The sequence below is a fragment of the Notamacropus eugenii genome, chromosome 3 (assembly GCF_028372415.1).
Source record: "Notamacropus eugenii isolate mMacEug1 chromosome 3, mMacEug1.pri_v2, whole genome shotgun sequence".
In the NCBI taxonomy this organism is placed as follows: Eukaryota; Metazoa; Chordata; class Mammalia; order Diprotodontia; family Macropodidae; genus Notamacropus; species Notamacropus eugenii.
In genome coordinates this window covers 180,876,193-180,890,111 of record NC_092874.1, presented here as the reverse complement: position 1 = coordinate 180,890,111, position 13,919 = coordinate 180,876,193, and the positions used below count along the sequence as shown (strand labels likewise).

The 13,919-nt window shown below is 35.3% G+C and overlaps 1 protein-coding gene across 3 annotated transcripts in view; it reads right to left on the bottom strand.

The window, feature by feature from the left end:
• Positions 1–6,658: 6,658 nt before the first annotated feature.
• Positions 6,659–13,919, bottom strand: part of BCAT1 (branched chain amino acid transaminase 1) — an 87,198-nt gene continuing 79,937 nt past the window's right edge. For 2 of the 3 annotated variants that reach the window (XM_072653479.1, XM_072653482.1), the window contains exon 11: positions 6,659–7,095. In XM_072653479.1, the coding sequence (XP_072509580.1) occupies positions 7,054–7,095 (42 nt within the window). In that variant the 3' untranslated portion in view covers positions 6,659–7,053. Of the gene's footprint in view, positions 7,096–12,168; positions 12,227–13,919 lie in introns of those variants that run through there. The other variant, XM_072653480.1, reaches the window with a different exon arrangement.

Below are 13,919 nucleotides of genomic sequence, written 5' to 3'. Positions count from 1 at the left end.
TACAAATATAAAGTGTTCGTTCACACCAGATGGTTCATGTGTAACAAAGCCATTATGAGAGTGTAATTGTGCTTCTACAAAACCTTTAAAGAAGAATGAGGTAGAGTTTCCTTTACTTTACCCATTATATTTTCCTCATAGCTGTTATTATGATGCTTTTAATGTGTCTGAATCCTTGTAACATTAACATCAGCTCAAACATTTATGAAAACATAAGTCTTCCAGAATATTTCTTTATATCTGTTGAATGACCAATTTTTCTTACTTAAAGAGGATTTCACAAACTGGTATAGAAGTAGTCACCTCATAAAACAGGAAACTTAAAACACTAGTGGCCAGGTTTTATCACTCCTGTGGTAGCTATAATCAGATTCAGATGCAAGAAAATAAGGTTCAAAAAGTCTATGTTTTTAGCTAAATTTTCGATGTTCCTAATCTTCTATAAATTAGCATAAGATATATTCACTCTAATCTATTTTTCTAATCTAATTTCTCTTTTATCAAGTTTCCATTATTAAATAAGAACATATAATTTCAAACTATGAGTGAGGACTATGGTATAAATGAGATGTATCTATCTATAGTTGAATCAGTTCTTTCAATTCACTGGGGGAACTTCTTTAAAAAAAAAAAACAAATCTTGATTTATGCTCAGAGACTGACTTACTTTCCAAGATCTGGTCTAACAGAATTTCCTATAACCTTGGAAATTTACCAGTGTTTGAGGTCAATTCTTGCATTCATTTTAACCTTAGATTTATTTTATGTACCTTTTGATAACTAACAGGAAGAAAATACAAGTAAATATTTAATTTCACAGTTAAAAATAAAGCTACAATATTCATCTAATTCCTGAAGCAAAGTAATCCTTCTGTCTAAAGAACAGATAACAACATCTGCAATACATGATTCTTGTTCCTTATGGTTTTCTTTTGCCCAAAGAAATTCATAAGAGAAACTGAAAGGAAAAAGATTGCTCAAAAATTGATAGTATGTACGAGAGTTATTTTTTTAAAGGCCTTGGATTTTAAAATCTTTTGGATTAACTCCAGACAAGCTTTTTAGTTGTCCAAAGTAGTTTCTATTAGATATTCCAATAATTTAGTTCAACTCAGTAAGCACTTATTAAGTGTCCTGTCTATGCTTGGCATTGCACTAGGTATGGGAAATAAAAGACAAAATTGCCCACAGGCCCTGTCATAAAATATGTCTGTGTGCTAACTCTAATTCTAGAAAAACTTAAAACCACTTTCTTGAAGACACATAATAATTGGCACTATTTCCACTTGGCACCTATAACTAGCCTAAGCATAGAAGCCAAGGCTTAAAAGAGCAGCACACTACAAGGATTCTACAGGGGGAGGGAAATAGTCTTCCTTTAGACAGGATAGAAGTAGAACAAAATATTTTCATCTCCCTTCCTCTTTCATTCTCACTCTTGTTCTGCCATTGAATTTCTTTTTCACATCTTTCTTCATTCTGTGCAAACTATAGGAGAGAATTCACCCACTGTAGCGTTGGACATGAGGAATTAATTAGGTCTTATTATTTGTCAGTTGATAAAATGGCACTCTAATCCACCCCTGCATTTTACTTTACGAATCACAATCTGCACAATATTTTGCAAACAAGAGTTTGGGAATGCTATAAAATGTGCAGCAAACTATTTAACTGCTAAGTCCTATTAACAATGGAGATTCTAGTACAAAAAAACCACACAGTCAAAAAAGTGAGATTAATAATCTGATCTGACTAGCCAAAAAAAAAAAAAGGCAGGGGGAGGGGAGGAGTATAGCTTCATTCTCAAAGACTGAGTTTTGATGTCTTTTTTAGAAGCAAATATCTAAGCATATCTAATTGCTGGAAATCATTCCAGGTAAGCACGAGTATTTCTTAAGACTTGTTATGTTTCATTTTTTTAACTAAATAAAGAAAGCATCTGATAAGTATTTCAACGAAGTGGGTACTTCACTTTTAAGGTATATTGAAGAATGAAAAAGAAGCTAAAATTTTCTTGTTAATCAGCCAGGATTTTCGAAAAGACTTTCTTTTGGCAACAACATAAAGTACACAAACTTATAGTCCTTTGAAGAACTGGTCTTCAGGGCAGAAACACATTTCTCAGGCTTGGTTTAAAATTAATCTTCAACTTGTCATTTTCTAAGTAGCTCACCATATGACCTAGCATATTAAAGTAGCTCATTCCATAATGTATAGTCTCCAGTGAATCTCATTTTCAGATAACATTTTGTATGTGAATTTCAGCCTTAGCTCTCTTAAGGATTAAGAATCCTGGTGGGGATACTATTATCTGAGGTTTCTTATTAAATATGTGGCATCAATTTAACATGGCCTAGAATAGTTACATCAGATTAGCATTAGTCATTTAAGAAATGGCATAGCTTATGCCATGCTCAGTGGCTAAGTAGTAGAGAATTTGCTACAAGTAAAGAAGAAATAGAAAATAAGCAATTTTCATTGAAAATGATAGATTAAAATATTCAGTGAGCTTTTTTCCCCAATACATTTTCTGCTAACTTATTCTCCTTTTTCTTTGCATGTATCAAACACTTTCAGTCTTGTAGAATGTATTACTAGATTGTAAGCTCCTTGAGGACAATAACCATATTCTAAAATCAGTTTTAACTCATGCACCTTTTAAGTTACTCAATGATTGCAATCAAGAAGACAAGTTAAAACTTACATCAATATTCTTGTCAGTTCTAAGGCATGCTGCTAATTAAAGGAACTTTTTAAAGGGAAATGGATGGGGAAAAAAAATCTGTTTATGGCAAATCTTAACCTAACCGACCTATCTGGATAAAGTATCCAATGAGACTAATTGCTAGTACAGCTATTTATAATTCATTTAGCACTGAGATATTTAAGAAGAAACGAGCATTTTATGAAAGAATCCACTGACTACATTTCATAGACATGTATATGCTATAAAGGATTACTGGTCCTTTAACAGATTAGGGTTCCATAACAGGTGCCAAAGTGGCCTTCTTGGGAAGCCAGTATGATCTATTGCATGAAACACACCACATACTTCAGAAAACAGAACTCAAAAACTTCTCTCTGTTAAAAAACAAAAGTACTTTGTTTTCTGCTTAAGCACTTTTCCATATCTACAAGGTACAGTTATGACCTGTTTTCAGGGATAAAGAAAAACTGCTTAAGGAAAAAGAATACAAGTTTAATACGTTCAGTGAGTCAGAAGACATAAATAACTTTAAATTTAACTTTTAAAATGTCTACTGGGGTCTTCTAACTCCCTGCTACAATAGCGTCCTCTATTTAAAACCAAAGTTCTAACAAGCTCTCTGCCCAAGATTGTCCTACCTCCATGGGCCAATGGAAAATTATTTTTAGGTACTGAAATTAAGGCAAACCATCAAATTGGCAGCATTTTCTAACACTAGGTTGTGATGTTCATTTATTGCTTTCTAAAAAGTGCTAGAACTGCATTTCATCACAAGGTTGATATTATCTGTTGCTGTTTCTTCCTCTTGATATGAAAGAATAGTGTACCTCTTTTCCTACAATTCTACTCAAGAAACATTTTAAAGTACCTACCATGATCACACTACTGTGCTATATTCTTGGAGGAGTGGGGGTAAAAAGAGGAAAACACAATAGATTTTACTATCAAGGAAATTAGATAATTTCCATCAAAACAGGGTACTTCTTAGAGACAGAATTTCTGGATGTTAGAGCTGGAAGGGCCATCACAGTATATCTAGTTTGAATTTTTCTGAGGACACTGATGCCCAGAAAGGTAGACTGATTTGTTGAAGATAACAGAGCTGGTTAGTGGCAGAGTGGAGATTAGAATCTTGGTCTCCTGACTCCCAATCCAGGGACTACTCCCTAAGGCTTGAATAAAAGATTCCTTTCCAGAGTTCTCAAGTCATTTATACAATGACTCTCTCCATCATTTGTTTTCTAGCTAGTTTGAAAGCTGAGATTGATCATTTTTATTTATTCATTCAGAGAGATCAATACTGTACAGACCTCAGGAATGTGCTGATCTGATTTTTCATTCTTTGATGTGGCACAACTTTACTCCTTAAAAAAGAATTCGACAAAGAAAATTTCTAATGCCAGATGGGAGTTTAAATACTATTTAAGAGACATTTCCATTTTAGTAGATGTCTGATAATATTTCATTTTTTTTAAAGTCTTGATTTCTTTTGATATATATAGAAAGCTAGGGATAGATTTGGTCTGAAAGTGATAACTCAATAAAGTAGAGGAAAAAAGAAAATGCCAAACAATTAATCATTATCATTTTAAGTACCATCAGTTCTGTTTATATGCATGCTCATGTGAGTTCCTGAATCTCATTTGATCAACCTAATTAAACATTAAATAACAGCAGTCAATTATGCAAATATCAGCAACAGTATTAATTTGTTGATCTTTCTGAGCAGATTAGCTTCACATGTTCCTAATGTTAGATTATCCTATGTCTTAAATGATCAATTAGTGTTACTACAACTAACTTGAAAAATGGATAATTGCCTAGTTATAATGTGCTACTCTTGGTATATTAATTCACTACAATTAAACAAATAGGGCACAGATAAAAAAAGATGTGCAGATGTTCTTTCCAAATTCATTTAACAAGTTAGTAGCATAGTTAGCTCAGATTAAAGTGATAGAAAAGATCATGCATCTTAACATGAACTTCCTTGGTGTTCCCCCCAAAAGATGTACAGCTCCTAGATTTTATGAATAGGGCACTGATCTGAGCTGAGTTCAACTCCTGACTCTGATACTAGTAAGTAACCATGAGAAGAATCACTTAACCTCTCTCATCTGAAAAATGGAAATTAAAATACTTGTCCTATCTACCTCATAATGTTTTTGTGAGGAAAGTGCTTTGTACACCTTAAAACACTGTATAAATAAATATGAGTTATATCCTGAAGGACTATAAGTATAATAGAAAATTCTTGAGATGACCCCAAATAGAGATCATGGAAATCATTCATAAAATTGCAAAACTAAATAAAAAGTGTGTTGAAGGACCAGCAAAAAGCAACCCTTCCTTTTCCATAGACTAGAAGTTTGTTTGTATAATGGATTGCTTTGACAATCTCATAAAGCCTGTGGACTTTTTTTCAGAATAATATTTTTTAATCTAAAAATAAAATGAATAGGATTCTAATGGAAACTGTATTGATATAGTTGCTAAAATATTTTTTGAAAAGTTCACAGATCCAAATCTAGTCTTTTCTAGGCTTTCATTTCTGAAATGAGGTTGAAAGATTTACTAGGAAAAAAATAAATCCTTTAAAAGGTAAACGACATGGTTAATGGTGGGACAGTCTTAAGCTTCTCAGGAGCAAGTCCTGAATGAGTATCTTCCAAGATAACAACTCATCATAAAAGCCCTATAAAGAACATTTCCATTATCTTCTTCATTCCAGAATTATACAGATACACAGATACACACACACACACACACACACACACACACACACACACACACACACACAATCTATAGCCCCTGCTTTGTAGCAAAGAGTACTTATTAAATCGTAGCAGATCTTGCCATCTTCTTATACCCAGAAATGTAAAAATAAGCAAATATCACACAATTCACTATTATTTCACTCACTAGAAAATAGTTTCTCTTTCTTATAACTTTGTCTTTCACTTAAAGGCACAAGTCAGTTATCAGAATAATTTATCTATCTTGTAGTGTGTCTTTGGGTATTTCTCCAGGCTTGTGATTCAGCAGACCATGGGAAATAAAAGCAATGTAAGATAAATATACTAACTGTAATCAAACACAAATTCCCATTAACCAGTTTCACTTATGTAATGACAGAAAAACACATACAGTCACACTTCTATGAAATTGAATACTGTTCTGTGCTAACAATGTATTTTAAAGAGAATGTAGACTCAAAACCCTCTTTCATAGTTGTCAGCGATAATTCAATTCTTCAGTAAAAATATGTAATTGTTTTAATGATTAGAGAATAGGATAGGCCACTATGATATTTGAAGAAGTACTTAAAAAGAAGGGAGAGAATATTCCTTGAGAAGTCTGAGGAACTTCAAAGGAAGTCCCGTAGGGACGTAATACTGCACAGAGAAATTTAGAAGTTCAAAAAAAATCAATTTGCAATGTCTTTTAGCTACAAGATAAGTGTTTTATAGCTAAGTGTTGGCATGTGGGAGTTAAGTATACAAAAAAGGGAGAGGGAGAATGAGTAATAAAATGAATTACCGTGCAAATTATTAGCAGGGATATTGATGAAAATCCCCTGAGGTTCCAGGTGCAATGAAGAGGAGCTTTGCAAACCGAAGCCTCCCTGGGGAAACCCCCTGTGAACATGCAACAAAGGCAAACAAGCATAAGGGACTAACAGAAGGCTATTAATGATACTTTAGATCCAGAATTGAGCAGGGGGATCACGTCCTTACCCTCTCTGGCAACATTTCTATGGTGTGAAAGAGAAAAGTAAAGCAAAATACTTGCGCCAGAGGGAAATTCACTATGAAACCCAAGTACAGACAGCAAATCCAGCTCTACCAATATCTCAAAGAAAAAAACAGAGAAAAATGACAGCCACAGAGAAGAGCATCCCAAAAATGATGAAGGAAACAAAACATACATGACAAAATTCATCTGCACCAGTTTTTAGTCAGTCAAGCTTCATTTGGTAAATAAAAGAGAGGGGGGGGAAATGCCAAGGAGAGAAAGGAAGAGGAGTATATTCCATTCTAAATCATGGATATCAACAAGGCCACTAAAGGAGGCACTAAAAGTTGTGAGGAAAATTCTACATTATATGGCTTCACCTTAGCTACTTACTTACTACAAGAAGGTAAACTTCTACTAGCAAGCTTACTGAAGAAAGTAACATGATTGTTATTCTGTCTCTGGCACATGGAAACAATCATCCCCAGGAACACAGTGATAATACAAAATACATTACATACAGCTATAAATTGGCAGCCTAACAAATCTATCACAATTCAACACAATGGCTTGTCCCAATATTACGTAGATGATACCGCCTGTGTTGTCATTTAAGACACCAAGATTGTCCAGTCGCTCTCTTCTCTTCCATACTGCAACAAAAACAAGAAAACACATTTCAAGAAGGAAAGATGACAATGCAGGAAAAGCTTAAAACTCAATCACAATAAGAAAGTCAAGGCCAAATACTATATAGTGTTCTGTATTAAATTTAGTTATCATTCTGAGAAAAAAATCAAACATCATATGAAGAAGAAAAACACACAGGGAGATCGTTTTTGTTTAATGTATTTCTGCTAGGTGGAAAAAATAAAAGCTTTAAAAGTATCATACTCAAAGATCAATCTTATATAAGCTTATATGTAAGCCCTTTTGCATATGCTTTATTTCAAGGAGGTGTGTGATATTTTCCCCATTGATGTAAATCACTACTCTTTTATGAATTAAAAGACCGTTTTCAAACACTGCCAAGACCAAAATCTATCACCCCCGCCCAATCTAACCTGGATATGAATCTTTCTGAGCTCAGCTAGGATGACTCTTCAAAGCCTTTCCAGCTTGGGTTTTGACCTCTGATAATATCCCTACTATCAGGAGCTACTGATACAGAAATCCACTAATACATATTGTCAATTCACCTCAAACTTGTATTCTTAGAAAGTCGCCTGAGACTTTAAGGAGCAAAATGACTTCCTCCTGGTCACACAACCAGTCTTGAACTCAGATCCAACTAATTCTCAAGGCTGGTGCTCAATCCACTCTAGCCACAATAAAGAACAGGAGTGAGACATGACTACATGTCAATATATCATTAAAGTATCTATTCCTTACAACTCATAGTTTCTTTAAAAACTCTGCTCAAGTGCTGTGTCGTACATGAGGCCTTTCCTAATCTCCTCCTTGATAGTTGCTAGTGCCTCTCCCCTGGAAATTAACCTTGTGCAGGGTGTCCCAAAATTCTTAGTTCAGCTTTAAGCTATTAGATCTTATAAGTATGTAAGTCTATTTTTCATGTCATTTTCTCCAAATGAATGTAAACTCCTTGAGGACAAGGACAATTTCATTTTTGTTACTTGTTCATGTCTTGTTACTCCTAGAACCTAGGATATAATAGGTGCTGAATAAATTCAAAATGACTGCTTGGCTTTTTAAAATGTTGCTATGTCTACATTTCGCTTTTGATAGCTCAAAAAGAATATAATCTAAATTACCCGACTGCTATTTCCTCTGTTGGAGATTAAATAAGATAATGTAAAAAAAAAAGTGCTTTATAAACGTGTAAAGTACTACATGTAAGATGATTAGATAGATGGACAGACAGACAGATAGATGAATAGATGCCTGATAGAATAATAGATAGAATAATTGTGCTAGGAAGCAAAATTCTTTAAAAATCTGTAAATGTTGGCTAACTAAAATTGTGTGCCACATTTCATATCAACAATTATTTCCATCATTCAAAAATTCTTAGTCTCAATCAAAGCCATATGAAAACAGAACTCAGGCCTACCTTTACCTAGGCTCCCTCTTCACCTTGGAAAGAAGATCCATCCTATTTTATTATGATATAATATTCTATTATATATATGATGTAATACAATAATATTATTTTATAATTCAATATTATCTTATATTATAATCCAACTCAGGAACATCCTTAGAACTTTCCAAGACCCTTTGATTAACTGAAATCTAGCTTCCATCAAAGGCAATGCACCCTTGATCCAGCATGGAAGCTAATTCTTGGTACACTTCTCCTAGATCAATGGAAGAGTAGATGTGCCTATACTCTTGATATTTATTGCAATTTTTAGAACATTTTTCTGTCACTGTGAAGCTAGTGAAAAGAATCTTGGAGTCAGAAGACTTGAGGTCAAGTCTTGACTACCTTGACCTTCAGCAAATCTCATCTTCAGTCTCCTCATTTGTAAAATGGGAATAATGATACTTACATTGCCTATTAAACATCATTAAAGTGAGAATAGTTTTTTTAAAAAAAGTTTTCAAAAGTTTTAAAATTTACAATACTATGATACTGTATAAAATACTATAATACTATTACAACTGAATTATATAATTACACTGAACAATCTCTCTTCTTCTGAAGCAAATACCATCCAATTATATAACACTCTTCCTGTCTTCCTGGTCCTATCATTTGGTTACCAACAGGAGACAGTTGGGAGGTACAGTGGATAGATGCCTACTAGCTTGACTTTGGACAAGTTACTTAACTTTTCTAAACACAGTTTCCTCATCTTAAAAAAGTGGATAATGGTTCTTAAGGGTGTTGTGAGGTTCTCATTTTCCTCAATGGCTTTCCTTAAAGCCTTCATTAATGAGGAACCCAATACCTCCTGAGTCAGAGCATTCTACTTTCATCTAGCTCTGTTAGGAAATTTTCTTTGTATCAAGCCTAAAATAGTACATTTGTAATTTCTACCCATTTTTCCCATAAACCTTCTAGGGGTCAATCATAATAAATCTAATCCCTCTTGTACATAACAGTTCTTCAACTATTTGAAGATACTTCATTTGTTGTACTATAATATTATAAACTTTTTTTTGTAAACCTGTCCCCTATGTTTCTTATATTGCTATTGCTGCTTTCTTCCAAAATTTAAAATAATTCTTAATATTAAATTAACTTAAATTAGTGGACTGCTGTTTTCTCTTTTAGAGATCAAATAAGATAATGTAAAAAAGTGCTTTGTAAATCTAAAAGTACTATATGCAAGATGATTAGACACAGAGAAATAGATAGATAGATAGATAGAGAGATAGATAGATAGACAGATAGATAGACAGACAGATAGATAGAAGCCAGATAGAAGAATCCAATAATAAAACTTTTGATTTGGCTGATGGGCAATACAATTAATTATTTTTCTTTAACATTTTTACTGATATCTTTAATTTTCAATAATTTTCATGTATACCTTTTCCTCTCTCTTCCCTTCCTCTTGTAAGAAAGTAAAAAAGAGAGAGAAAAAAGGCAGTTCAGCAAAACTACTAATGCATTAATTCTTCAAATCAACCAATAAGCAAGCATTTATTAAGTGCTTATGTACTAAGCATGGGGTAAGCAAAGTCAAAAGGAAAACAGTTCCTGCATTCCAGCATCTTATCATGTATACATTATCTGAATATAAAAAACACAAAATCAAAATAAGGTCACTATAGTAAGGGAGCCACTTGAACCTGAAGGAACGGGAGAGTTGGCACCTGAGCAGGGCAACTAAGGCAATAAGGATTCTAAAAGGCAGAAATAGAGATGTGAAGTGGAAGGCTGTGTGTGAGTATTAGTAAGGCACCCAGACTGGCTGGACTGAAGGGTGCATGAAGGAGAGTAATGTATAATAAGGCTGGAAAAGTAGGCTGTGGTCAGTTCATGAAGGGTTATGTAAATGCCAAACAGAAGGGCTTGTATGTTAACCAAGAGGTGGTATGGAGTTTCTGAGCTTTTTGAGCAGGGGGAATGGCAAGGTCATACCAGTGCATTAGGAATCTTACTTTGACTTTTGTGAGGAGGACAGCTCTGAGACAGGACAGGTGAGGCAGGGAAGCTGGTTAGGGTGCTATTATAATATTCCAGATGAGAGGTGATAAGGTGCTTAATTATCAGAGATGGCTGTGGAAGTGGATAGAAAACGATGGAGGCAAGAGATGTTGTGGAGGTATATTTGACAAGACTAAGTAACTGAGTAGTTATATGAGGTGACGAATAGTGAGGAGATAAGGATGGCACCAAGGTTATGAACCTAGATGACTGGAAGGATGTGGTTCCCTGAACAAAAATAAGGAAGTTAGGAGAAAGGGTGGATTGAGAGGGAAATAATTTTTTAGAGGGAAATGAATTGTAAGTGAAAATGAGTGAGTACTGCTTCCTTCTCCTGGGAATGGGGGCTCAGACTGGGAGGGGAATGAGAAATAGGCATACCTGATACAATTTGAAATTGTTACAAATGAATGCATGAACAAACATTTAACTGTTTATACATGAAAAACACTGTTCTAAGTGGGTGTTTTTATTGTTAGCATCATAGTAAAAATGATACCATATGCCTCAGCATGGGGCTTGCCATGAGGAAGTCAAAACCCTAATTCTGGAAATTTTCACTGCCTATCACCCATGCCTAGAATACTCTCTCTCATCCTCTTCACCTATATTTTTTGGCATCCTTCGAGTCTCAGCTAAAGTCCTACACCTTGTACAAGAAAAATCCAAATCTCCTTACTCTTAGAGTTTTCCCTCTGAGACTACTATCAATTTGTCACATATATGTATGTACAATCTTGTCTGTACTTAGTTGTTTGCATGTGGTCTCCTCCGTTTCACTGTGAACTAGTTGAGAGCAGAAACTTGTTTTTTGCCTTTCTTTATGTACCCAGAACTTAGCATGATGTCTAACACATAGTACTTCACTGATTGGCTGGAAGACAGTAGACTCAAGGATAGAAGCAAATGCTAGGATGAATTAGGCTTGTTCAGTAATCTTTACTGTAGTCTCTGTGAGACTGAATTTAAATTCTAATCATTTTTTCATTCAAAAAGTAATTACTCCGTTACTTTGCATTCTACTAGTGATCATTCCGTTGCTCCACATTGACATATACATGTCAAACCGTTTACTGGATACAGCATGACAGAATTGAATTTTCACCTCACACACTTACTAACTGTGTGCACCTTGGCATGTCACTTAACTTCTCTGTGCCTTAGTTTCCATCTCTGTAAAGTGAGATAACAGCTTACAAATATACCTCTTAAAGTTATTGTAAAAAATAAATAAAATGGGGCAGCAAGGTGGCACAGTGGATACTGGGCACTGGCCTTGGAGTCAGGAGGACCTGAGTTCAAATCTGACCGCACACACTTAGTAGCTGTATGGCCCAGAGCAAGCCACGTAATTCTATTTGCTTCCAAAAAAGAGAGAATTAAATAAAATAATAACTATAAAGCCATTTTCAAACCTTAAAGTGCTATCGAGATACTACTTTACATTAGGACTATGACAAATATTGCTGAATTGCCTTTTACACTCAATGGAAAATCCTTGGCAACAAAATCAAAAACTATACTTGTCAAAATACATTCACTTGCCTTCTATCACCACTAAAAATGTAATCAGTGATGTTCCTCAGGTTATAATTCGTTATTCTTGCTGCAAATTCTATTGGACAGCTTTCAAACTTTTGTAAATCCTCCTACATGTGGGAAAACTATGTTATGAAACAACAAAAAGTTGTAAAATTAGTTGAGACAAAATTATTAGAGTAGTCTAGAAATTGCAAGCTGGCCTGCATTTAAAAGATAGTGGGGGAGAGAGGGTTAGTATGGATTTTGTAGGGAAATAAAAAGGAGATGTTTAATTCCAAATAACTTTTACTTTTCTAGTCAAGATTTCATGAAAACTAAAATAGATTTTATAATAGAACTGTTAATGATTACTCATCTGTGAAAATTATCATCACGAGCTGGGAAAATGCTTTGAATTACATTTCATAAAGAACACAGACTCCCAACCACTGGCTGTCAAGAAGCACAACTCTACTTCTATATGCACCTTTTTCATTCTGATTCTCCCTGGAATAAGTTGCTACTTTCACAATCTACTTTTCAAAAAAAATTCCTTTGATCCCAAACACTCACTTATCAAAACTCAGAGAAACAATGGTATTTATTCCATCCTGCCCAAAGCTTTTTTCTTACTCTTAGAACCCAGTCTTCCATGGTTTTTAATCAAAGAAACAAGAGTACTATTTGAAGTCAGAAAAGATGAAATGCAAAAGAAGGAAGGATCAACAGAACTGGAACTTGAGGAGTGAGGCTTGGCTGAGTGTAAGATATAGAATCAAAGCAAGCAAACAGACTTCTGTTAGCTATCAGATCAGTGACAAGGAATCCAAGAAATCAGAGTGTATTGGAAAAATCCAGAAAATAAAAGGGAGAAAGGAGATGAAAAGGTATTGGTGGAGCAATGCAATGTAAGAGAAATTGAGTTTGAAAGATGAAGAGAGGGAGGGCAGAGCCAAGACAGCAGAGTAGAAAGACGCATCTACTCTAGCACTTCCCCCACAGCCCACAAAATACCTGTAAAAAACGAGTCTCAACAAACTCTAGAGCAGCAGAAGCCACAGAACAACAGAGTGAAAGAGGTTTCCAACCAAATGTAACCTGGGAGGCTGATAGGAAAGGTCTATCTCACAGGAAGCTGAGCAGAGCTGAGCCCAGACCTGGCCATGCTGCACTTGGAGGAACAAGACCTGAACAGACCTCCAGGGCAGAATTCCCAGCAGGGAATCCCTCAACCCACAAGTGGCAAAGACAGCTACAAAGGTCAGTGTGGGAGGGTTTTCCCAGCTGGGTGACAGGGAAATGGAGTGCCCCCAGCACTGGCCCAAGGGGGCGGCAGCAACAGCAGCAGGCCACCATAGCCTCCTGCAGAAACTGCCTGGGTCCATTGTCCAGGCAGCTCAGCTTAAAGCCACTGGTGAAAATGAGCAGCTGATCTGAATCTCAGCCTTGAGCACAATACTGGGGGGAGGAGGAGCACTAGGACCCTCCTCTTGACAAAGAATTCAGAAGTAAAGTAACTGTCTAGGAAAATGCCCAAAAAAGGGAAAAGAAAAATAAGAAGGTTACTTTCTTGGTGAACAAGATGTCTCCTTCCATCCTTTCGGGTAAGGAAAAATAAGGCATACTGCCAGAGGAAGTCAAGGCTTCTGCCTCCAGTACCTCCAAAATGAAAATGAAATGGGCCCAGGCCATAGAAGAGCTTGAAAAGTGAGTCAGCAGCTTGCTAAAAGAGAACCAAAAAAATGCTGTAGAAAATAACACCTTGAAAAATAGGCTAACTCGATTGGAAAAAGAGGTTCAAAAAGCCAATGAGGAGAAGAAAGGCTTTCAAAAGCA